Here is a 27702-nt window from a genome sequence, read left to right on the forward strand (position 1 = left end):
TTTTGGAAATTCATAAATATTAGGCATAAGTCTGGACAAGACACTAGTGAGTGCCTTTCTTGGCATCAATGTCTATAGGAGCAATGAGGAGCCTCTTATTTTTCACGACACATCTTGGTGGTGATACTTGACTAAAACCTCACACGGCATACGGTTCAGGGCATTTTCAAACATTTTTAGCGACATACTAGACACACAAGCTGCGACGCGGCACACATGTTGCCCACTACTGGTCTATAACCTACAAACCAAGATTTTCAGTACATTTGATGTAAAAAACGACATATAATAATTCACATGACGAGTCTCGATCCCATGACCACTGAGTTGCTATATGAGCATTAACACGAACAGCACAAGTCGGTTAATTTACCGAAATTTGGTACCAGACAAGCCTCTGACATGGTACCAAATTCAGCATGGAACCTGATTTTTGATTGATTAACTGACTTGTGCTGTCTGGGTTAGTGCCACATAACTATTCTACTGCGCCATCAAGTCACTCAGACACAACAAACCCAAAAGTCCTATAGAAAAGTCAACAGAATCTTCTCAAAAAAATAACAATTTACTTTATCATCCCCAAAGAAGGTTCATTTACTTACCTCAAATATTATTTCAATAAAATCTCAAAGCAATTTTCGTGCGAAAAAGCAAAAAAAAAAGCTTCAATTTTCATCAAGTCAACATCACGAAGTGCAGAAAAGCTTCAGTTTTTTGCTCCCTGCTTCACAAACGACTCAATTTTCTGATTAATTTCCTTTTCAGCAAATATTTAAAAAAGCATTTTTTTCCATGGAAAAAATAATATGCAACAAGAAGCGATGAGCGGTGAATGGAGAGAGGTAAAAAGGCGGAAATTTTTTTCAGAAATAATTTCATTTTTTAGCGCATTTTTGAAACTTGTTTTCAAAAAGGTAGCTTAATAATGCACTTTGTTCGTTCGTTCGTTCGTTCGGTCGGCTGTTCGGCTGGAACGCGAGATCTCGAAAACTAGACATCGTAGAGAGCTCTAGTTTGTTTTAATAGCTTAGTGCTATCGAGTTATTGGGTTATCGGTCATTTAGAAGTTTCAAATCAAAGCATAAATACTATAATTAACAAATTTTCATTTTCATTTACAACAACAACAAAAACAACAACACGTTTTTTCATTGTTTTACAGTGTTCTTCAATGTTTTTCGATGTTTTTACAGTGTTTACTGAACAATGTTTGAATTTTTTTTGACCGTTATGAGGTTTGAATTATGAAAATCCGTTAAATGATGAAGTTCTTAAATTTGTGGAAGTTTTATATGGATCTTGTTTTTAAGATCTGGAAGTGACCTGGATCTTACTGGATCTTGGTTTTTAGGTCTGGAAATGAACTGGATCTTACTGGATATTGGTTTTTAGGTCTGGAAGTGACCTGGATCGTACTGGATCTCGCTTTGTGGGTTTGGAAGTGACCTGGATCCTACTAGATCTCGTTTTTTAGGTCTGGAAGTGACTTATTAATCAATTACTGATCGCTGGGACAAAAATGCGCTGAAGTCACTCGATAAGAACGAGTACTTTTGTAATTTTTTTGGTGCTTGTTGTTTTGTTTATTTAACCAACATAATTTATTTCTTTATTTCCTTTAAATGAAATTTATTTATTTTTTTGATGGGGTTGTTTGTAAATGATATCAAGGAAAAAAAATCTTCCTTAAAGGGTTAAAGGAAGCAAACATGGATTATGCATGAATTAGGGTTCAAAAAGTTTTAGTACTTCAACGATAAAATGAAGTAAGTAGCTTAGAGTATAGCATAGGTGCAATGAACATCTAGTCTGAAAGGAACACGACGTGATTAGTGTCCACAAGTCAACTTGACTCTAGCTTGGGGTTGGAATATACCGAATTCGACAGAAAACGATAGTAACGTCAGCCACTGTACTCTCCTGAAGACACTATCTTCTTACTATTCCACACCGAGAGTCTTTCACATAAACATGTGAGTCTAGGCAAGTGCTTCTCAAACTATGCTCCGCGATACACTTATCTAGGTATTCATCTAAGCGGTGTAGCATATGCTTTCCCGAAATCCCGGTCCCGAAACTTTTCCGGGGAATCCCGGGATTTCCCGGTCCCGGTACTGGTATCGAGGAAGCATAGTGTAGCAAAGACGGCCTAAGGCGCTACAGTGGCACATGGAGTCAAAAAGTGGAAAAAAAATCACTCCAGAACTAATTGGACTTGACGCTTGTGGAAATAGAATGTCAAGATTCTCGGAAATCGCTCGGCATGACTCTGACACTAGACCGGATTCGATGAAATCCTGCTTCAGGCAAGAATTAAGTTTGTCTGGGGTTGGATTTTCGGCAATTACCAGTTACGGTCTTATAACTAGTCATATGATCAATTAATCACAGTCTATTTCACTCAAGAGACCTGCGTGATTCGAGTCCTTCACTAGATTCGATGAAATTTGACTTGATGCAAGACTCACGACTGTCTAGGATTGGATTTTTCTGAAAAATGCCATTTAAATGCCGCAAAATCCACATTACAGACATTAAAATATATTAAACGTTTGATTAAGAACTCACCCCATTGCTTCTTCAATAAATAACCCTAAAACCCCAAATCCTTGTCATCATCTACAATCAACCCCAATATTGCAAATAAAACTGATAAACGTATAAAAATTGAATGTCATCACCATAGATACTGCTTATTTCTGTTATCATATTGACTTTGAGCAACAACAACAAAAAAGAAAAAATGATTGAAAGACATTCATAACTTTATTATTTAATATAAATTGAGTCGTAAAACTTTTCCTTGATTGAATTTACTCCTCGCCTTCCATCCCGTCTCTCAATAATATAATTTCATATCAGACATGATGGGGACATGACGTGCAGTGGACATAAATAATTTAGAAATGATCATGAAACTCAAATTTCTGAGCAATTTTCTCAATCTCATTCAGTACAAAGTCCATCGATTCATAAGTAGCATGTGGTTGACAGGTCACGACCATTCGGAAAAAATTCCCAAGATTCTTGCTTGCCAATGGTGAATATCCGAGCATTAAATTTCCATTCATGACCATTTGCTCTTTAATAAATGCTGTTATTTTTGACATTCGTTTCCACCAAGTTTCGTCCCGTGACTCTTGATTTCTCATGTATTCCGGAACGTAATAGAAGCAGACATTTGTATACTGTATTGGTACAACAAGCTCAAATCCCACACGACTTTTAACCTGATCGGCAAAATACGATGCTTTTTCAAATGCATTATCAATCATCGATTCAAATCCAATCATTCCATGCTTCTTGAACATTATCCAAAATTTAAATGCATCAACTTTTCTACCGCACGATAGCGATTTATCGCCCGTATCATACGATGTATCGTAAAATTTATCTTGTTGAAAAAGATATGTTGCTGATGATGAGTTGCATTCATGCAATATTCCCTTCTGATTTACCATGAATAAGGAACATTGAAGTGGAACGCCCATTGTTTTGTGTGGATTCCATGATATTGAGTTTGCCCTCTCACATCCTGTAATGAATTGGAGTGGAAAATTAGATGTAATTTAAGATTTTTGATGACTGTTGTGGTGATTTGATGTTTTAACGATTTTTTAATGTTTGAAATTTTTGTGGCTTTAAAATTTTCTCACTTCGAAAAGTTTTTTGGGATTTAAACTTGAATTATGAAGGATTTATCGTAGATTTTGAGTTAATCTTATAGAAAAAAGTGGCAAGGATCATTTTACATAACATCCGAGACAAAACACTGCAAATTTAACCAAAATTCTAACCAAACACCCAAAATGAAGCTAAAATCGTCCCATCAACCCATAAATCTACAGAAAAATCATTCTGCTGCATCATCATAATACTTATATCTATTTTTAATGCATCATTTACCATTTAACAGATGCTTATGTTTTCGGGAGAAAATTGCAGATCCACCTAGACAAGCATCGACATGCAACCACAAATTATATCTTTCGCATACGTCAGCAATCTTATTTAAATCGTCGAATGCCCCAAGTACCTGTGAGATAAAAATAGGAGAAATTTTTATACAGATAATGAATTGTAAGATTTTAATTTTGTGTGCTGGAAGAAGATTAAATGGTCATTAGGATGGAGGGAAGAAGTTTTAGTACTTTTTTTTATTCTGCAAGGTCATCAAAATAATTTTAAATCTTTAGTGAAGCAGAAAAATCTTAAAATTAAATTGGATTCTGAATATAAATTAGATGGTTGTTGAGGGTTTAGAGCTTTAATTCAGTTTGCTGAATATTTTTTATTCTGGGGATTGATGCTCTGTTTTTGTGTATTGTAAGCTTTTATCAAATTTATAATAATACGAGTACAAATCCTTTAAAAGTAAATTTTCGTTCTTATCATAAAATTTTCAAGCATACTTGACACCTGCAATGGAAATTAATTTTATAAGATATTGAAAATGTATTGTATTAAAAAGGTATATGAATTAGTTTGAAGTTTAGGTTTATAGTTGATAAACCCTTAATTGAATATGTACTTTACTGAATAGCCGCGCATGACCGAGAAGATAAGAAGAGGCTATTTTCTTTGTTTTAAGATGAAATGAGACTAAGATATGACGCACAGAAGAACAGACAGTGAAGACGGAAACCAAAAAAGTACATCTGACCATAGCCGTCGATAGGATGTGGTTCATGGAATCGACAATGACTGTTCATAACTAAAAAGAGTCAACAATTCTCGTTTTGAGGCAACAGACCACTTTGGTGCGTTCTATTGTTACGGATATTACGTAAAGCTCTTTTCCTTGAAAATTATGTTAGGAAGGGGATGAATTCGAGGTCGACACGAATTGTATGCAAAGTCTAAGTCAACTCAAATCGAGATTTCTAGACAAAATCCGAGTCTACTTCAAGCTCTATGTGTATCACAATAAACCACATTATCTTGACGTCATTTACTACCTCCCCTAACCAAGAACCTAAGAATATCAATTCAATTCATTAATTTATAGCCTCACAAATCAATTCTTCCCCTATTGCAAACTTGCTTATTCCCAAAACAAAGGTTACATTCAATCCCTATGACAACATCCTCAAATGACACAATTAAGAAATAATCAAAATAAATGAAAAATTAATTACCGTTGTGCCACATGTTGCATTCACAAGGAATGGCTTAAGATTATGTTTAATTGAATCATTAATTTTCATTTCCAGATCATCAACATCCATTTGACCAAATTCATTGGTCTTTACGGTAATCATATTATGCATTCCAATTCCCATGAAACTTGCACCTTTTGTTATTGAATAATGTGCATCCTCTGATGTGAATATGACTAATCCATCTGGATTACCTTTAAGTCTTGTTTCGGGATATTTAGTTTGTCTTGCTAGATGAACTCCATACATATTTGATGTACTTCCACCCGGACATAAAATACCATCACCATTTTTAAATCCAAATAATTGAAGCGACATATTCACAACAGACTCTTCAATCAATGTGAATACCGGTGCCATCTCATATGTATACTGACTTGTATTTAAAGCACTTGTCATCCATTCAGCACCGAGACCGTAAAAATTTAATCCACCAAACAATTGATTGTGACAATTTCTATTGTTTGTTTTCACAGAAAACTTAATAACATCTCGACATAGCTTTTCAATTTCATCATCGTCATGTTGCGTTTCTATGTTATCGGTCAATGAGAATGGTATCAGTTTCTGCAAATTTTTTGGAACAAAAAATAAAAGAGAAATTGATTTTCAATATATGATAAAATATATGTGATGTCGAGTGGCTGATATTGAGAGTATTTTTAGGATATTTTCAGCAATTTCTGTTGTTTGATATGGAAAAGTTTGGCATTTAGAATGTGGGGGTTTTGGAACGCACTTGGATGAGTTGGAATTGTAGTAAGTTGTGAGATTTAGGCTGGGATAATTTTTAGTTATTTGGTATAATGACAGGCATGGAGACAGGAATTAAAGCATAGTCAGAAAGGAGTTTCAAAGCCAACAACATCCATCCCCCTCTCCCATGTCATTGACCCACATCACGAGAGTTGATGAGTGTTAATTAGTTCCTATTGATCCACTGTGAATCGTAGGGCGTTAATAAAGAGGTTGAACAGGTTTCTGTTCCTGGCTAAAACGACTTCTTCTGATAGTTTTTTGTGTCACTCGTGTTGACCATTACTTAATGCCATAGCTCGATGTCCACTTGGATTTTGTATGAAAAAGTAGACTTGAGTAGATCCAACTTCATACAAAATTCGAGTCGACTTATAGCACTGTTAATACTATTATAGAGCGTTTTGGAGTCCGACCACCCCTAATCTCCCTCTTTCCCGTTTTGAGAAACTTTCTCCTATTTAACACAGTATTTTGAGGCAAAAATCCAAAAACCCTCCTTAAATGTTTGCATTCCATACAATTTCTGACTATGTCCCTGCCTTTTGTACGAGATTGTACAGAATAGAACAATATTGTCCAAATTGTGTGAAGCTAAAATTGTTTTTGGTAATGACATGAACCGAAGGCCATGATCGATTTCGGAATGGCATGAACCATATGCCGTGTCTGGTATAATTGTCAGTCGACCACAAAGGTATGTTCAGTAAAGGCTAGACAATACTGGAATACAACCCTTAACATACAGTTTAACATTCACTGCTATAAGTCTAGGTTCAAATCTCTCTTAAGCCTTACAATTCAACTGCATATCATTCATACATTACAATCCCAACTTACAAAAATCTATTGCAACAAATCCTCAAATGTTCTCAAAATTGAATACCGCGTTGTCAAATGAATAAAAAAAAAATCCGGAATGAACAAATAAATCCGCAATCAAACTTAAAAATTAAGCTTCCCGAACATACAAAATGCATGTTAAAATACAGCGAAATTTCAAATATGAAGATCTTTTTCATTTATTATATGTATGAGTGATTAATATGAGATGAATTGAATGCGAACATGTATGGTATATATGCACATATGTCATGACCAATATTATGCAAATATCTATGTCGAACAAGTGCCATTTGCCTTTACTCGATTGAAATTGAGAGAGAGGCTGTATTGAGTTTAATAGGCTTACACGCATAAGATTTTCATGCATATAAAATGATATAGGAGAAAGCTGATTCCTTTCAATGACTGTAATTGAATTATAGACAGTATGATTTATTGCATCCTATTATCTCTCTTTTTATGTTTGAATGTTGTTTGTCATATAATTTTCATTGTTGGAATGGTCTGCGTTAATTATGGTTGGGTTTTTTTTGGATGACTAACTAGCCATGATTTAGCGGAATTTTAATGATTTGAATCTTAGATTGTTGAGTTTTGGGTAATTAAAAATTGTGTTTAAAGAATAGAAGTATGTGTAGGTAATGTTAGGTAGGCTGACCATTTGCTGACTATTTTCATATGTTAGTCGCTAAATTCTTCTGTCCTTTTGTCCTTTTGTTCTTTTGTCCTTCTGTCGTTCTGTCCTTCTGTCGTTCTGTCCTTCTGTCCTTCTGTCCTTCTGTCCTTCTGTCCTTCTGTCCTTCTGTCCTTCTGTCCTTCTGTCCTTCTGTCCTTCTGTCCTTCTGTCCTTCTGTCCTTCTGTCCTTCTGTCCTTCTGTCCTTCTGTCCTTCTGTCCTTCTGTCCTTCTGTCCTTCTGTCCTTCTGTCCTTCTGTCCTTCTGTCCTTCTGTCCTTCTGTCCTTCTGTCCTTCAGTTCTTCTGAATCAACAGTTGGAGTAGAGTTGACTCCAGTCGGATTTCAATAACCCAAGTCGACTTTTAGCTCTGAGTATTGGAATGACTAAGTATTGGTTATCAAAATTCAAGGTCAAATTCAGGAGCTTCGATTTCAAGAGCACTCAAATAGTCTAGCCAGCCAATAATTGTATCACGTTAAAAAATCCCTAATCTTATTACTGGGAATTCCCATACCACTTAAATACAAGAAGATCTAACTAAAAACAGACAAATGATATGAAATTCTCATATTTTGTTAAACTTAATGATCATCTTCATTAATCAGCTTTTGTCTGTCTTAAGGTTGACTTAACTACTAGATGAGCATGATTGAGAGTACTGATCTCAGCTTAATCTGCTATTGAGAGCACGGTCTTTTCCAGCTTGTGATGGATTTAGTGATATTGCTACTGCAATTATGAGAAAAGCCCGGACAGCATAATTGAAGAATGCTTTGCCATAGACTTTTAGCAAGGCTCCGCTAAAGCTTTTTTATTAGACACTCGTCAACCTTATATCAAGCCTTAACTTGATATTATATCAAGATGTCCAATCGAGAGTGACGCAGTTAGCACAAAATGGAAGCCGTCTCTTTTTGGCAGCCATATGAAAGCTACTCCGTGCCGAATTCTTCATCATTTGTGTCACTCGAGATATGTTAGATGACTAAGCCTTTAAATTTCCAAATTGTCAATTCTACAATGTAACTTAGTGATCTGTTCACTTGACCGGAAATCGATAGGTACAAAGTTCGATTCCCACTTGATACAATCAGTATATCCAAGTTAAAACTCATAAAAATCTCTCTCAACCCATTCACTGAACTCAATAAAATGAAACACACAAAAAAAATCTCAATTTCCTCTGTGAAAATAACTTTCTATTTATTCAAATAAAATTGAAAACATCTGTCCTATTTTCTTTCTTTTTTTTATTATATGCTATGTCGTCTATAAAATATCAATATTTTTCAATTCTCCGTTGTGCATCACAGTTGTACATCTTCTAGTTTCAATTCACAATTTCCTAATCGGAAAAAGTACATTGCAATTCAAATTCGAGATTTATATTCTATCATACCAATGCACACAAATCTGTCCTTGACCATTTTCAGTGATTGCCGTTCAAATAAGACCTGCCGATGAATTTGCTGTCGGTGATTCATAAACAATAAACACAAAACAGATGATTTTTTCTTATCAGCAATTCAAGTTTAAAATTTCTTGAACCACTTAATTCTGGTCGTAAAAAATTAGTTACTTAATGTGATAAGGCAAGTCATTAATGTCATATACACTTCACACGAGTAAGCTCATTAATGTCACATTACTTTTTAATTTTGAGACAATTTATGGCACTTGACGTTGATTGTCGTATGGGACGAGTTATTTTTAGGATAAATTTTGTGTGTTTTTCGTTGAATTTTTTTTGTGCTGATTACTTTTTCGATGATTGCTAAGCTTGATATGCATATAGAGTCTTATGGGAATTTTTGGGGATTTTCTTTATCTTATCTTTTGGCTTGTGTTTGGCATTTTAATAGAGATATTTTAGCAATGAGATTTATGGTCATTGACATTTGTGTCTGTAAACAGCACTTGTAAATAAAGATAACATATGAACATCTGGTATGGTTTTTAGGATGAAATCTCATTACTTTACTGGAGAATCTGGAAGTAATTTAGCTCCTGAAGACAAAGCATCAAGGATTCTTGGATAATTTCAATCCTTATGGAAATCATGGATCGAATTCATGCTTAATACTCAATACTCAAGTTACTCAATAATCTTTTGAAAATTTACTCAATGCTAATAACTCGAGTAAAAAAAAACGAGAATTAATCCCTGCTTATGACTCATTTTTTCAACAAGCGAAAATAACATTTCTCGATAAGCGCAATTGAAAATTGTGAAAAACCGGCACTTGTTCATTTTAAAATAAAGGTAAACCTTGAATTCACCTACGGATTGGCATCAACGAAGAACTACGCTGTCACCATGCCACATTTGAGAACACTGTATCGTCGTATACTATACAAACAACATGACTTAGACTAATAGAATGTCAGTTAGATGCAAAAACGAATAATTTGTACAAACTCTGACATATGGTCAGTAATATAGTCAGATGGAAAGCCTTTTATCGAAACTTAGGCACCATATTGGAACATGGTTCCAGTAAGTAAGTAAGAAAACGAATCAAAGACGGCCGGAAATCCGGACATTGATCGACTTGACTATGTCTTAAATTGAATCTAGTCTGGGGCAAACCCACGCTGGCCGGATTTTCGAACATTTCGAACATTCCCATAAGGGGCAGTTAATTTATTACGTTACATAAAAAAACGAGTATTTAGACACCACCCTCGCCCCTAAAAAGCGAACGTAATAAGTGAACGATCCCTAAGCTCTCCAGGCCTTATTATGAAGAATTTTCTAAACTACGCAACACCCCGAGCGACAATAAGAAGCCAAAGTCAACCATATTTAATATTAACACCTTTAAACACTTGAACTCCAAACTCCGTCACAGTTTTTAAATAGCTGCCACTTGAACAATTGTATCGAAAGAATGTTTATCTTGAGAAATTTAAGGGCTCATTCACACATTAAATAACGTCAATTATTTTTTAAAATGATCGTTATATTTTCACGATTCCGGTAATAAAACAATAGAATTGTTGAAAAGTCTATTGATTTAATCTCTTATATGGATTTCTGTTTCGAGTGTATAAATTGATAAAATGTCTAGTTTTAGTCTATTAGACTAACTAGACCAAAAGCTAATTTTATGGAACATTTCGGAGAGAATGACATTTGTCGACCGTAGGGCTAATTTTGACTGTATAAGTATTATGTCAAGTTATCCACTAGAGTTTTACGTAATTAGCAAACGATCCCCAACTTATTTATTTATGAAATTTTAATACCCAACACAAAAATTTGCTGATCGATACTCAAAGATTAAATTTCACACTCTTTTACAGCCACTTATCAACATTTTCCTTTTAATCACCTTTAACTCAGGTGGATGTCTAAAATCCACCATTGATTTTTCACTATCACATTTGTCACTAGTGTCAAACACATCACCATCCCTAAGTAAATCAAATATTTTACTTAGAAATTTCACTGATGGATCTTCCATATTTACGTATTAAAAATATTATTTTTATGCCTGAATCTTGCTGACTGAACACGTCTTTCCACTACCGCGATAAGATGAAAACTAACGAGCCTCATTAAAAACGAGAGTTTAAAGCCATTAAAGAGCAATTTTTTTTTATTATTAAACTCTCAACATTTTGTTTTATTATTCGTATTACTTTATATCTTATCGTTTCTCTTACCGGCTTGTTTTTAAAAGTTTCAATTGTAACTGCAATACATATGAATGTGTGTATACACTTTTATTACTCAATGATGATGATGATAGCTATTGAGAATAAAAATATACGAAATAAAATCGTTTAAAAGCTACATACATTGTTGTGAAGATTAAAAGAAGAGAATAATGCGAGATTAAATCGAAAGATTAAAATTTTTGTGAGCATTTTGGGATTTGAACATACGTGAGTACGAGTTTGTTTTGTATAAATCGGAATATTTTGAATTTGTTGTTGAGTTTTTCAGAAATATTTATTTAGGAATAAGCAAAACAGGTACACAAGATGAGCTGTAAAGTTTTATGAGTGAGAATTTAGAGTTAAGTTTCAGAATATTGACTGTGGAGCTCGTAAGCGAGTCGGATTTTGAATGGTAAAATCCACTTGTCTGCATACAATATTAAAGTCAACTTAAAATTCTGAGACTTAGTTCAGATTCGAATTTATGGGTAGTTTTTGGTGTCAAATTCTTCCCATCAGCCCAACATAACTCTGGTTGCAACGAAATCCGTTCGCAGAGCAATCATGTCAGCCTCCGGCTGGATTTTGGACTATTTCTGGATCTATTCATTTCAAGGAACTTCATTCGGCTTACTAAATGGTTTCAAGATGGGTTCATGGGGATTATAAAGGGTTTAATAATAACGCCAACTTTATTATGGTTCGACTTTTACATATTATGTGGACTTTCCGATGACACTTTTGTCGACTATAGTTTATATGGCACAATGCAGTAAATTGCATTCTTTGCCATCAAAATGGATCGAAATCATCCATTACAGTGGCGCCAGATGAACTACAATGTGACTTATCCTTAATACAGCAACGTAGTGATGCCCTACCGAATACGTTGGACTATTTTGTAGCTTTAGATCCTTAACCCGAGCGATATAAATGAATAAGAGCTCATTTTGGGCTCCGTCATCGACATATTCACTAACGTCAAGCGTCTCCGTTGAAAGAATGTCAGCTTAAAGTGCGACGATTGAATTTGTTAGAACTAAGTGACAGAGCCAGCAACCAAATCAGATGGAAAGCGTTTTATTGCAGCCTAAGCTCCAACTTAGGACCATGGTTACAACAAGGAAAGCTAATTTGTAAGCGTGATTTGTTAATCAACAGGATCATGCTAGGCTGTATCGGAGTCCTTAATGGAATTAATTCGCATGTATGTTGCTTGGCAAAACAGCATAAATTCAACATAAATTCCACAAGAACACAAACTAAAGCCACCAAACAACATGTTAAACTTCACTTGACTTATCAGCTTTAAAAAAAACTTAAATATCTTTTAAAAAATTCAAGCATATTAAATATTCCATCCTCACAATCATCAAGCATTGCATTACACAAAAACACAAAGCCAGCATCAAGAATTGAATGTATAGATATTGTAGGATAAAGATAAAAGCGAAAAGAAGTAACAACACGACATATTGAGATGAAAATGATTGAAATTCCAATTTGCTTCAAGCGCGTCATTGCGTAAACTCAATATATAAGAGAATATATATGTTTGAAGGCAATACACAAGAAAGCAATGAAGAAAAAAAAAAGTAATGGGAGAGAAGCAAGCATGTCAAAATAAACCCCGATGCGTGTTAGATGAATATGTAATATGAGGCGTAGTGTACAATTCATACACAAAAAATAATCATGTATACCAAAGCGCATACAGACATTACTGATATATATATATTTTGTGAAAAGGAGCGTAGGCAAGGAAAAACAAATATCCAAAACAGATCACATAAAAAAGATAAATAAAAAATTTGTGCGAAATTTATTTGATGATTGAAATGTGCTGAAAGCAAATAAACGACTTGAGATGATGATTTTTATGTTGTAGCATAAAAGACATCTATAAAAAAAAATTTTTTTTGTATGTATGTATTTTCGAATAAATGGTAAAATGTGAAATTGAATTTCAATTTCAAATACATTTTCCATATAAATAAGCGTGGGTATTCGCATACATACATGATATGGTCGACAGGGGGGTAGTTAGGGTTGATTTAGTTAAGGGTTCTCGAAGACTTCTAAGTTTCAGTCTCGAGATTAGTTGAAACAAAGACTTTGAAGAATTTTCTAGACTATGTGTTCTATGTGTCTCTGTGTCCTCTGTGTCTTCTGTGTCTCTATGTCCTCTGTGTCTCTGTGTCCTCAGTGTCTTCTGTGTCTCTGTGTCCTCTGTGTCTTTTGTGTCTCTGTGTCTATGTGTCCTTAGTGTCTTTGTGTTTCTGTGTCCTCTGTGTCTTTTGTGTCTCTGTGTCCTCTGTGTCTCTGTGTCCTTTGTGTCCTCTGTGTCATCTGTATCTTTGTGTCCTCTGTGTCTCTGTGTTATCTGTGTCTCTGTGTCCTCAGTGTCTTGGTGTCTCTGTGTCCACTGTGTCTTTAGTGTCTCTTTGTCATATGTGTCTTTGTGTCTCTTTGTCATATGTGTCCTCTGTGTCTTCTGTGTCTCTGTGTCCTCAGTGTCTTGGTGTCTCTGTGTCCACTGTGTCTTTAGTGTCTCTGTGTCATATGTGTCTTTGTGTCTCTTTGTCATATGTGTCCTCTGTGTCTCTGTGTCCTCAGTGTCTTTATATCTCTATGTATTTGTGTCTCTGTGTCGTCTATGTCTCAGTGTCTTGGTGTCTCTCTTTAGAAATCTTAGACTCCCCTCCTTAATCCACCCCCGATGGTCGAATGATAAGAAAAAAGCGGATAGTAAAGTCTATCGTTATCCTATTGAAGCTTAAAAAGGGATATGAATGAATGATCGAATTCAGACATTCAATGAATATAAAAGAATTTTTCTGCTTCCGTTTTTTTTTTTTTTGCTTTTGTATGCTCATCTTGCTATTTCTTACTAATCTTACAATATTATCTTTCATTCTTGAAATGATAAAAATGAAGATTATTACTTGGTATTCATAACTGCAGCCTAATTAGAGTATTTTCATATTTACTTGTGAGTAATTGGAAGATTAAGAATATTATGATCTGTGAATCCAATAATGGATGCTAATTGAGGGATATTAAATATGTAAAGAAATTGGAAGTTTCTTTTGGATTGGAATCTTTTGTGAATGCAATGTTTCTGATTTTTCAATGGTTCAATGCAGTGGGATTTGAACTCACGGTTCTTAAAAAGAAGGGGGTTTTAGATTTGTTGTCTATTGACAAACCATTCGGCCACAATGACTTTACTCTCAGATCTAAAAATCCTAACATTCACCAATTTGTCATCGACAAATTTTAAATATTTTACTACCTAAAATCCCCCATTCATTTCCATTCTACATGCCATTTAATCAAAACAAAGTGAAAATGAAAACAAAAACATAACAATAATATTAAAAGGGAAAACAGAATGGAACTAAATCACAATAATCGATACACACGAGAAAAATTTATATTTAAAACTAAACAAAAAGCTATTGAATAGGAAGGAACAAAAATGTAAATAATAGCACATGTGAGAATAACATATCAATTGATAGATAGCTTCATGTTTCGGTATAAAAAGGAAAAATAAAACAAAAAAAAACTTTCACAATAAATTTTCCTATTTTTTCTCCTTTTTCTTATTTCCACTCCATCCAATATCCTCCGATTATTGATAAATGATTAAAGTTTTCAATATTTTTTTTGGTTCTATTCAGTTACCCCACTCAAAAAAATACATGAAATGAAAATTTTCGAAAAGTGATTTTCGATGTTTTTTGAATTTTCTTGTTTTTTTGCTAGTCACGAGTATCACTTTCTTCAGCATTGATACTGAAATAATTAAAAAAATACACCAGTACTCAATTAAATAGATGATGACTGCAAGGCATATTAATGGAAAATCTTGTTTTATATTTCCAGATTGTATCAATTATTAATTTGTATTCGATGTTATTTTGGATATCATATTTACGGGAGAAGATTGTGTGGAATGAGATGATTCATTTTAATAATTAAAGGATTTTTAAACTCAACAGCATAACTTTATGAACATGTTCTGAATCATTGTCATATTGGTAGCATCTAATAGAGTCTTACAATCTGTAGGTTTAAAGGATGAGGATACAAATACCAATTTGCAATCTTTAAATCTCCCACCCTCCTCATCCGTATAAAAAAATTTAGATTTATCCCTGATTGAAGATCCTTTAATGTGAATAATACTTTTGGCACTACCAGGTCAATTCACTTGGCACTTTGAATCGGGAATCGACAAGTGGCTTAAAAGCAAGCTTATAAAACCAAATACAGCTAAAGATCTAAAAGAGTTATCCAAAAATTTGTAGATGGAAGCTGGTAAGAGTTAGGAATAAATTCAGTATTGTTAATTGAGCAGCATTGCCAAAGTTGAAGAAAAAAAGAACGTTAGAACTAGTCACTATCTTGCCTTTAACTAGTCAAAACGTATTTTTGTTCACTGGGGATAGTAGCCAGCATCAGACGCCATTTAAAAGACACCAGGAAATTCAATCAATTTATACGACCAGCGAAGCAAGTAAGTAAGTACACCGCCTCACATAATTTAAATGCCACTAAAATCTGGTCATCATTTCTCAAAACATTTCTTAGGTAATTCCTTTTAAAAACGTGATCCGATTTTTTCAGATTAAATATTACTTACATTGTAAACTTTTTTACTGATATGTAGCTTCACTAGACTTATAAAAACCGCAAAGCTTTCACTTTTTGTCTAGCGTTAATTACTTAATTCCGAATGTCTATGAACTAAGATGCATTTCTCCGTAATTATATCATCGTAAAATCTTTAATTGCTCGTTGCTATGAAATGATTAAAAAGTTTCAAATTGGGGCACGTTCATTGCTATCAATGCGGTCAGCATCTTTCTTTTTCAATTTTATAGCAAAAAACTTAAATTTTTGCAATTTTTTCTTTCGAATGAGAAGCCATAAATAATCGTAAAGGGCACTGAGGAAGGAGCTTGGAATGATTTTCATGATGCAATAAAAAGCAAGAATATTGAAATAGAAAAATAACTTCAATATTTTTATGTGAATGTTGCATATTACTGCGATTATTGCATTCCTGCAAGTATCTCCATTAAATGTTTTTTTTTTTTGTTGGATTCAGCAGAATATCCTGGAGGTTGTTTGAAAATGACGTCCAGGATGAATGAGACTTGAGTAAGAATGAGAGGTTTGTAGTGGCTTAGTAGGAATTTTTGAAAATTATAGCAATTCTGCTTTGGAAGTAGTGAATTTAGTAAGATTTTAAACTCATGTAAGTCGAAGTAGCTCGATGGCGTAGTGGTTTAATTCCTAGAGATTTGATGATTTCAAATCGATTTAGCAATCATGGTTTCGAAACCCGGAATTAGAAATTTTTCAAAATTGTCCTTATTCGAATCACATTTATTGGAAGCACGGTTTACAAACTTCCTCTTGAAGGCAACGAAGTGGTATCATTTTATATGTCCACAAAGGAGTGGATCGGCTCCCTACTCTACAAACTGTAAGTCTAGGTTTGAGCTCAATGGTCTCTAGCTAATCCTCCATCATTAACCCTAGCAATAAATCTCAAGAATGACTAGACGCCGCGTTGACGTGAATACGTGCAGTGGCCCTAACTGAACACAATGATGGCAGTTTTTGGTCCTGTTTAAAGGCAAAAATAGAATTTGCAGCATCGTGCTGCTCAGATAAATAATTATTAGATATAAACAGTTCTCTTGCACTGCTCTGAACTATTTAGATTTACTGAGTCTAAGGATGTTAAGCTCATTTGGTTCATTAAGTTACATTTGCATAAGATGCCTAGGCACATCAATCTATTGCATCAATATAAGTCTAGACCTCCAAACCCCAATCAGCACATAATTTTAAACGCATTAAAAATCAGGTACAGCATCGAACACTATTAAACCTTCTACAACCAACTAAGAATTAGACATCATTTAAAATCAATCCCCAGCATTACCAGAAATAAATTCGTATAGAAAAGATAAATTTATCGTTGGTCGAATGAATTTTGCATCTCAATATCCATAAATTTTACAATGTATCGTTTATTGAAATTGTTTTCTGGCATTTGTAAGATGCAATGTTGAATTTCATAATACCCAAAAAATAAAAAGAGATAAGAAGAAAAAAAATAAAAAAAATTATGAAAAATCTCTGCTGGAAATTGCAGTGAACCAGCATTATGAAATCATTTGTCTGAAGCTTTTTTGGAAATTTCATTTTATTACTCTCTTTTTTTTCATAACATTTCATAAAATTGCGATTGTGTATTCACTTTGGTTAAGTGCTTGTGGGATATGATATTTGCTTTTGAGTTTTTTTGAGATTACAATATTGCTTTCTGAAGGAATTCAGTAATCAGAAAGAGTGTCTTATTCAGGATTATTAAATTTATTTGAAATTTTATTGCAATTTTTTAAGGGATGAATTGGAATTTTTCAATTTAAATTGCTTTTATCATATTGCTTATTACTTTGTTGGTCGTACAGATCAGTTGTGATCCATGACCTCTCTAGTATCATATTCCCCCTAGTAAAACCATTAAAAGACAGCAGAAAGTTTGCTGCAGTTAGTATTCAGCAAATAATCCTAATGCACACAAATTTGTGCAGCACATTGACAACACTTGAAATTACAAGAACTGATCTAGTTCTTTATGGTTAGGGCCAGACATGGACATGACAATTTCATCTAAAACAAAAGGATTGTTCATCCGGTGTCCATGTGTGGGGTTAGGATAAAAATCACGTTTTGGACTCAGACCCTATTGGAGCAGACTGCGATTAGAACTACCCTAGATCAAGTTGTACATTTGAAATTTATGAAACTTGCCCTCAGTATGTCTGAAATGTCAGGTTTATAACTAGAAAGTACGGTAGTCTAATCACAGTCTGTTCCACTCGGGTGAGAGTTAAGTTACATGACTGTATACAATCTGATGTCAAGTGTAGACAATACAACTGAAGAAGCTTGAAATCTATGGTCCCTGATAAATAGAATATAACCAGAGTAGGTTTATTGCTCTTAAATCCAAGACCAGACCGTCGTGACTCTTGCATCCCGAATTTAAATCGATTCTTGAGACTGGATTTTTAATCAATTTACCGGTTTGTGCTATTCAGGAAACTGATCGAACTAAATGTTAGCAAATCTGGCATTTAGAATCTAGCTTCTGTAGTCGTGTGGTTAGGGAACAAACTGTAATTTTGAAGTACTTTATGTGAAGACAGATGTTCAAATTCTACCAAAAGACAGATCTCTGAATCAACACTTAGATCATTACTAAATATTCTGAGAACTTATGCCAAGTAGACAAAAATACGTAATAACTAGTTAAAAACCTGTTCATGTCTAGTTGGGGAGTAGTTATGACTGTTTTTGTCCACTTGGATACAATATGGGCAGAATTTTACAGTCCATAGAATTAAACTCTTTTCTGATATAATCCAGCCTAGTTCATTACTTCATCAACTCTTCCTTACTTGCATGCATTTCAAAAGAAACCCGAATTTCTCTACCAAAATCTCAAAAAAGAAGGAATTTAAATTTAAAATCCTCAGAAAAAAGTTTTTCATTTTCTCGAAAATTTGTTGAACAAAAAAACTTTTTCCTCGCATTAGCCAAATCTCATCCAATATTCTTTATCAATTCCAAATGAGGTGCGATAGATACAGAATGGAAAGTAAAATAGAAAAAAAAGCATATAAAAGTTAAGCAAAAAGAGAATTTGGTTCTTTTAACTCGATAGTTTTTTTATTTTATTTTCACGTATTTTTATATCCAAAAAAAGGAAAAAGAAAGCTACGACGAATGAAGAAGTTTATTAAGTAAAATAAGAATCTCGCAGATGTTGTTCACATAACAAACTTTTCAATTTTTTTTTGTGTATGTATTTTATTTTCAGTAAGATATTGAGTAGTGAGATAAACGTACATACAAAGACACATATTGAAAATGAAGTGTACACAAATTCGTGAGCAACAAAATTGTATTGAGCGGAATGAAGTAAAGTAGCAAAATTGAGTGACATAAGTGCATATCTAACAGTTACACTGTAAATTGCGAATAAATTCTTCTTCTTCTTCATTCTCGTTCGTCTATTTTTGTGTCGATGGAAAAATATGTAAACACATTTAAAATGTGCAAACTTTTAAGTTCTTTTTTGAGAAGAAAATGCGCAACTGATGTGGAAGGTATGAGAGAGTTTTAAGAGCATTTTGTCTTGTTGACTAAGAATTTTTAGAACTTTTTGTGTCTATTTGGTGAATTAACCCTAGAAGTTAACCTAAAAATGACTAATGTCGTCAATATGATATTTAAAGACTGTTGATTCAAGCTATTCTGGTACATAATCCAGCAAAATTTATTTCAAGTCGCAGAACTACTTCAAATACATAGCACAAGTCGCTCAATTTATCAGAAGTTCGGCACTAAGCTGGCGTGATTCTAAGATTTAAATCAGACATCAATTCAGCTTCATGCCGGTTTTGTGCCGGATTTCTGATCGATTGAACGATTTGTGCTATTCAGGTGCAATTCTTAATATTGTCACGATGCTCAGATACTCAAAAATAACGAACAAAGTTCAAAAGAATCCTCACCTTTGACATTTCAAGGCATGACTCTGACTTGGTACAGGATTTAAACCGAATTCGACATCAAGTCAGCTTCATGCCGGCCTGGTGCTGGATTTAGGATTGATAATACGATTTGTGCTATTCAGGTACACATCTTGTTACTGTCACAATGCTAACAAACCCAACAATTTAAAATATAAATCCAAAAGAATCCTCTTCTTTGACTTTCCAAAAACTACAAACTTACCCGAATTGGGCAAAGCGATTGATCAAGCAATAATCCAACCATTGGCCGAAGTAACCGTGACTTGGTGCCGGATTCGGTTTAAATTTGGCATCATACCAGAGTCATTCATCTTGCCAGATTCAAGAATCATGCCAGAATCTTGCTTCGTGCCAGAATGTTACACTTGCCAGAATTAAACCGAAATCGGTACCAAGTCAGAGTCAAGGTTGGATTTGTAATCGTTTTGTGGTGTTTAAGTTTCCCAAAAAAACCATGCGCTCCATCCATCCCCACATCAATCTCATCTAGAATTCCATTCACCCTCTATCTATATATTCTGAACTTAAAAATGCATAGCTAGAACTGAAAAGAATAAAGAAAGAAGTTTATTACTATAGAAAGAAATATTTTTTATATATATATATATTTGGAATTTTATCATCTTCACATTTTTGTGCCATTACAGCAACTGTATAGTGAATGTTTATCTCTTCAACATATATCCAACATACATATATACATAATGGCATGTTAGTAATTTTTAATGCAGCTGAATCTGACAAAAGACGTAAGAGAAGAAAAAAAAACGACAGTAGATAGAATGGAGATGTGAAAATATTTGAGGAACGAGAAAAATTCTTTATAGTCAAAAAATAAAAAAAAATTGAGAAATTTTGCTTAAAAATTTAAATGTATATGTAGTAAGTCTTTGATGCTGTTGTGTACAACTCAGAATGGAACCCAAAAACTACAAAAATTTATGAAGATTTATCGTTTTCCTGAGTTAGACATGACATGGACATGAAATGTTGTCAAATTTGAATCAGGTTTAGTTTGGTCAAGTCGAATTCGGGATCTGGACAAGAGAATAACTACGCGACATAGCCTAACAGCTAAGGCATCACAGCGTTGACAAGAAAAAAGCTCAAAGTTGACTCGTATTTGGTTTAGTCAGGTTGACCTGGAGCTGTGGACAAGACAATAATTACGCAGCACAGCCTACTAGCTAGAACATCGATACGCTGACAAGGTCGACTTCGAGATCTAAACAAGAGTAGCACTATGTGACACAGCCTAGCTTGCACGACATCACTACATTGCTGTGTGCCAGTCAAGGATGTCAGAACCTCTGAAAACAGAGAATTCGACCAAAATTTGTGGTGTGGCTAGCAAAAGAGTCAGATAGAAAGACTCTTTTGTAATAATCTAGACTTCAAATTTGATCATGGTTCCAGTAAATTAGGAATTAAGTCAAGGATGTCCATGTCAAGCTTCCCAATTGAAAATAAATGAATATGAAGGGTGTCCATCGCTGTTTTAAGACATAGAGCGTAGTAAAGAAAGAATGCAGCCCTGACAAGCTGTCCCACTGTCCAAGTCAAGATACGTCCTTCAAAACCCTAAGCAACAGGACATTCAGCATAATAAAGACTAAATGCAGCTCAAGCAAGCTATCCAACTGTCATTCCCCACACATGTCACATCACAGACCAAGATACCTCTTTCTCAAAAACCCTAAGCAACAAAATTCAAAAAAAATCTAAAAAAACATCAATAACAAAAAATTCCATCACATCGTTCCATCACAGCATGCTAGTTTCCACATCTAGCAATATTATACAAGAAAGAAAGGAAAAAAAAAGCTTTATTGCATGCACAAAAGAACTGGATATACATTTTTCAATATTAGATCTTGACATTAAAAATTGCTTCTGCATCGTTGGATGACAAATATTTGCGCATTGTTGGGGAGGAAGGGCAGGAGCATCGAGAAATTGCTTTTCTTATATGATATATAAAGAATTTTTTAGTGAATTTGTTAGTGCTGTTTTTTTCATTCTTTTATTATGAAATTAAATGGACTTCATCATACAGTCCTGATGCATCTCACATATTAGTAGATGAATTAAAGTAATGTTGACATTAGAGAAAAATATTAGAACTGCACTTTAATCTTGTGTGAATAATTTAGAAGCAAGTTTATTGTAGTTTCAAGACTCATCATCGTACATGAGCAGATACAGATGAGAAAATAATTGAAAATTATTTATAGTTGAGGTATTTTAGAATATATGAGGGTAATATCACTTAAACTATAATGAGATTGTGTTATGGCTTCCATATTTTTGAGTTAAATTGACGGGATAAAATGGCAACTTATCAAATTGAGCTTAGAAGTTGGATATAATTCACTGCTGATCTGGTGATTCTAATAGAAGTTCTGTATTAAAATCGCGTTAGAATTGATTTGTTTGGTGGATGAATAGAATGGAATCTGAGATATCAAGTCATATATAGATGAATCTGCCAGTGCGTCTGTAAGGCCTCTATGGCCGAGGGGTTATTCTACAGACCGGAGATATCTCACTCTTTTATGAATCCTTGGGTTCAATTCCCACCAGAGTAATATCCCTCAATCCATTGTAAAGATTACTGTCGATAAGACAAGATCTAACAAGAAAAGAGTCAGCTTTTAGGTGCTGTTGCAAATGGACAAGAACATGTCAACCTAGATGTCAACTTGCTTGCATTGAGCACTGAAAATTTGTACAAGCTTTGTGATTCGGTCAACAATAAATTCAGATAAAAAACTTTTTTAGGGCAATCTAGGCTCCTAATCGGAGCATGGTTCTAGAAATTAAGTAAGAAAATTCGCAAAATTGATAAACCTGAAACACTCTGGGTAAATACCCCACCAACCTATCCCTTGTTACTCCACTGCTCAGAAAGTTGTTGTCAGAGATTCTGTTTATTCCTATCCAATAAACTACCAGACAGCCATGCTGAGCACAAATAAATGAAATAAGTCAAAGTCAAAAGCAATTGCCAGACTTGGAAACCATAAATAGTTCGGTACAGTTCACTAAGAACACATTGAAATTTATATGAAATGTTATACTTCTTGTTAAGAGTCAGCATACAAAAATTCCAAGTAAATTCAATCGGTTTTTAGAGAACTGTAACTAACTCAAGTCGACTTCGACCTCAACCAATTACAAACAGCAACCCTTAAAAAGTCACTCAAATTACAACATTTACGGCCACGGTCATGTCCAATAAAACTTTATTACATACATATATTCCATGCCATACATAGTTCTCATGCAATGACCTTTATTACCGACAAAGTAACATAATAGCTCATAAAATCTGCTCTATTTTAGTTTGCAAATCCTTCACAGTTCTCCCATAACATTCAAGTTCAGAAAATAGCTACAAAAACCTTTAATCTAAAATAACATCAAGTTCAGTAAGCTTCAAAAAATGGCACACAAATAACAGCGAATTGACTAAAAATGGAAGTGCTCATAACTCATACATACGTCGTAGTCATTTTTTTGTCAATTTTCATTCCCTCATATAATGTCAGATTGAGCTTATGATATGAGGCATATTTTTACCCCATCCAAGGCAAAAATATTCAGTTTAAATGAAGACCACAAAAAAAATACATTTCATCATCATCATCATTGCCATTCACTTCTACCATCTTCCGCTTTTTGTTATCATGCTGTATACTTTTTCCTTTTGTGCAAATATCACTGACGACAATATTTGAAGAGAAATATTGTCCTTATGAATTTATTGTGGAGGAGTAATGACACAAAAAAAAATATATTAATGTGATCCAAGGAGAAACGAAATGCAAAGAAATGGAATTGAAGAATAAGGAACAACTGTAAGTTGGGCGACATATGATGATATGATTCACTCAATTTATAGTTTAATGAATAATAATTTTGGTCTGGTTTTTGTCTGTGTTCGCTTTTTGATATGGAAGATGAATGTTTTTTTGTGGAATTGAGGAAACAGATGGCTGGTTGTGTGATAAGTTGGATGAGAAAATGAGAAAATTATCAATTCTGAAATATGGGAATCAATTGTGGAAATAAGTGGTTATTGATTTGAATATAATAGCTAAATAGCTAGTTTGGCTTATCCATACTGAATGAATACTCCAAATGACACGACACAAATGAAGATGCATCCATAAGTAACTGTAAAGATCCGCATAGCAGAATCCAGTGCTTCACATTGCATGTGTTTCAGTGCTAATGATAATTTAACATTAGTGAATGTCGATTGAGGGTTCTTTAAGCACCCGCATTCAGTAGGTTTACACATAAACAATGGGATCCGAAACCACTCCTTGAAAGACATTACTGAATGTAGCCTATAAAGGGAGGCTATCAGACGAGTTTCCTGATCATGTTATTCTAAAAAAGACATGTAAACTATTTCCCATGCCGAGTCTCGAACTCATGATCACTTGGTTGGTGTATAATGATTAACTTCCGAAGAACGAAGCCACTACGCTACCGAGCCCCTTCGACCCACATCCTAACGATTGCCATTTAGCATACACATGAAGGCAACTTCCATTTGGTGTAAATAAAAGAGGTTTACCGGAGCTTTAAATGATCCAGGAGTCAAGGGCGTATTCAGCGTGGAGAAAGTTGGGCAAAAGTAGATTTTGAGGTTCATTTGTTCGGATTTGTTCGCTTGGGCACTATCATAATTTAAAGTTAAATAATGGAATATATCCTGATTAAAGCTAAACTTTGAATGCAAACTTCTAAAATATTTCAAATCGCACTAAAGAATTATATCCTGCAGCGTCAAGTTCCTCAAAAATAACCTTTAAATCAGTTCCCATTCCACCTCATCATCATATCCCAAACGTGTAAAATGTTTCCATTCCACCATTTGTTTCATTCACAGAACATGTCAGCTAAACAGGAAGAACAAAGAAAGCAGAAAATAAATTGTATCAAGTCTCATATCCCACTCTTCCATCCCATCCTGAAAAGAAGCAGTCATAAAAGTAATTTCTTTTTTTGTTGTTTGTTTGTTATAGCCAAAAAAACATAAATTGTTTTAAACAGCTATATAAAAGATTACCCCGATCTCTTTCCAATTTTTCCTCATCATCATCACCATCCCCAACTTTGTCTTCCGCTGCTTACAATGATGTGCCAATAAGAGTAAAACAAATAAAAGTAAAACAAACATTGATTGTTTTTTGAATAGATTTGGGAATATGAGAGAAGTGTGAAGTAACTCGAATTGTGTTTTATTTGAACAGATGAAAAAGAAAGGAACTGAACAGAAAAAAAAATTTTTTAAGGCATGACGATGATGAAAAAAAATAAAGGAATAATACAAAGAGGAATGAAAACAAAAATGAAGAAATGTAGACCCAGAAATTGAATGCTTTACAACTTAATTTAATCTGGCCAGATTGTGGGGTTTGGAAAAAGAAAATCAAATTGAAATGACGGAAGTGAGAGGGAGAAAAAGGATGAATAAAAGTTGAAAATTAAGGACTGGATTTGTAGAAACGCATGTTTTATCCTCCCTTGAATTGAATAGAAGTGATGATTGGAAATCGACCATGACTGAGATAAGGAACTTGACATCGAAAATCAAAGTACATTAATTATTAAACCACTTATTGTCATCGACAAAGCTTTTGGAAACCTCAAAATTATCTTCAACCCGATCAGCTGAATTTGAAATGGCACTCGACGAAAAAAAGCAGATTCGCAAATTGATTCTTAGTTGGTTCTTAATATACTGCCTCATCTTCAGACTTGATGGCAACATTTTAATAGGGTTCAGCTGTCGTTCATTTTAAATGCATAGCCCTGCAGCTTACGACTGTAGCTTAGTATATAGGTCGTGTAGGGCTGCAGAATGTATCATTTAGTTCGTGTAAGTCTGTATCTTAAAGTTCGTCTAAGGCTGTAACATATAATTCGTGCAAATCTGCAGACTCCACTTTCTGTCTACAGACCTGCAGTTTTAAACAAACCCATCAAATTCCATATGTACCGAATTACATACTGAATTTTGACCTAATTTTCTTCATCCTTTATGAATTGTAGGCTTAAAGCAGGAGTGGACAATCTCACACACTAGTGTTAGGGCATGAATAGCCACCAAGGTGTGCCGCGAAGTCTGTGTTGTTAGCAATTGTTAAGGCTAGGTACCAAATTGTATCTCAAATTGAGTTTCGAATAGCACAAATCGGTAAATTGATGAAAAATCGAATCTCGGACTTGGACTTGGTGCCCGATTCAGTATAAATCCAACACAATGTCAGAATCACGTCAAGTTTGTGCTAGAGTTTGAATCGATTAGTCAATTCGATACCATAACTGTTGGAATTGGATTTCAGTAATGGTCTTTCGACTGTATAGCATTAGGAATGCAGTAGTAAGAGGGATAACCCATGATAGCTCAGTAGCATGTGACCGGAATCGTAGGACGTGGATTCGAGTCCTACTCGCGGGATCCGGTATTTGGAATCACACTTTGTTTGTCAAATTAACAAAACCAGATTCATCCCGACCCAGTGCCAGATTTTGGATCGATTGAACAACTTTGTTCTATTTGATGGCCTACTAACTAACCAAAACGATAAGACATCCTCACACATCATCAAAATTTCATGTTCAAATTTCCCATTAAAAACCATCCAATTTTCAAAAAAGAAGCAGAAAAATCCATCGCGCAATAAAAAAACGATGTAAATGATTTTAAATTCATGAATTTGTTTACACAGTATCCGGTCAATTTCCATATCATAAAAGGGGATACCAGCCATAAAAGATTGCTTAGTAAAATTTTATTTAAAGCTACGCCGTAGGAGAGAAATTGTAAGAAATTACATCCATTGCATTTTTCATGGCCATTTTTTTTTGTGTCAGCGAACGAAACAATCAAATTGGGATGATAATAAATTTTCATTGCCTCATAATTTTCCCTTTTTTTCGCCTTTTGTTTGACTGCTGTGAGTGAAAATGAGATTTTTTTAGTACTATACATTTCATTCCATCCTCACCTCCCACACCCCACACCAAATGTATCTCTGCCCACCATCATTATCATCATCTACACCCTTGTGAATGTGCTTGCTTTTAAGGCGAGTGTTCTCGCAACAAATGTTGAGATTATGACTCCACATTTTCCTTTAGACATTGATGGATCTTTTTTAAAGGAATAAAAAAGAGAGAAAAATTTTTACGAAAATGTGATTTTCATTTTTCTTTCTTATGATTTTTCTCTCTTTTCTACTTCATTTCATGTTATATGTATGAATAAAACAAGTTGGATGGAAAGTCATTTGTGGAATGAAGTTTTGTTGGCGCTTTGTGGAGGATGGATTTGTAAATGAAATTAGCAACTCATTAAAGTTACATTTTAGGCTGTCATGATGAGGGGAAGACGGCTGTTTCGGTGCCATTAGGGCAGCTTCACTTGTTTTTTCGAAGATTCATGAAATGTATGAGTCAAAGATCCAGTTAAGGAATTGTTATTGTTCTGAACAATAAAAGGCGGTCATCTGGTGAGCTTAAGCTATAAATATTAAGGATGAAACATCATTTAGATATTGAATAAGGAGTCAATCTGCGCAATAAACTAACTTATAAGCAAAAAAAATTGACAAAATAAAAAAATTATACAAAAATAAACCTTTTGGGCAAAATTGACCTCAATATTGACCCTCAGCAGTTTCTGAACAGAAGAATATCCTAACGACGACTCAATTACTTATTTATCACTCTCTTAACATATAAATTAATTAAATAATCACTTGTTTACATTTATTTAGTACGAAACTTTAGAACACATGTTAATTTTTGAAATCAAGTAATCCGTTAAATTTTTGAAACTCAAAAACACGTTAATTTATAATGGATGATTTAAATCAGATGAAAGTGATAAATCCAGGTTCTGTAAGTGATGCACAATTTGTCTGGTACCATGATGTAAATGGA

At 34.1% G+C, this 27702-nt stretch overlaps 1 protein-coding gene across 1 annotated transcript; it reads right to left on the reverse strand.

Moving 5' to 3' along the window:
• Window positions 1–2750: 2750 nt before the first annotated feature.
• Window positions 2751–10999, reverse strand: LOC139100958 (cysteine sulfinic acid decarboxylase). Its single transcript, XM_070653744.1, has 4 exons — window positions 10777–10999; window positions 5142–5729; window positions 3910–4039; window positions 2751–3538 (listed from the first exon to the last, which is right to left on the reverse strand). The coding sequence occupies exons 1-4, from the start codon at window positions 10906–10908 to the stop codon at window positions 2904–2906; spliced, it is 1485 nt and encodes a 494-aa protein (XP_070509845.1). The 5' UTR covers window positions 10909–10999; the 3' UTR covers window positions 2751–2903.
• Between the last annotated feature and the right edge of the window lie 16703 nt (window positions 11000–27702).

This window comes from Chironomus tepperi, unplaced genomic scaffold (assembly GCF_022539635.2).
Source record: "Chironomus tepperi strain 1889 unplaced genomic scaffold, CSIRO-AGI_Ctep_v1 contig_73, whole genome shotgun sequence".
Lineage (NCBI taxonomy): Eukaryota > Metazoa > Arthropoda > Insecta > Diptera > Chironomidae > Chironomus > Chironomus tepperi.

What these genes read in the sequence shown, in the direction of transcription:
- LOC139100958 (XM_070653744.1), bottom strand. Translation starts at nt 10,908, where the DNA reads ATGGAAGATCCATCAGTGAAATTTCTAAGTAAAATATTTGATTTACTT. An exon ending in ATGCAACATGTGGCACAACG is followed by an intron (nt 4,040 to 5,141) that starts GTAATTAATTTT and finishes TTTATCTCACAG; the next exon opens with GTACTTGGGGCATTCGACGA. An exon ending in ACATAAGCATCTGTTAAATG is followed by an intron (nt 3,539 to 3,909) that starts GTAAATGATGCA and finishes AATTCATTACAG; the next exon opens with GATGTGAGAGGGCAAACTCA.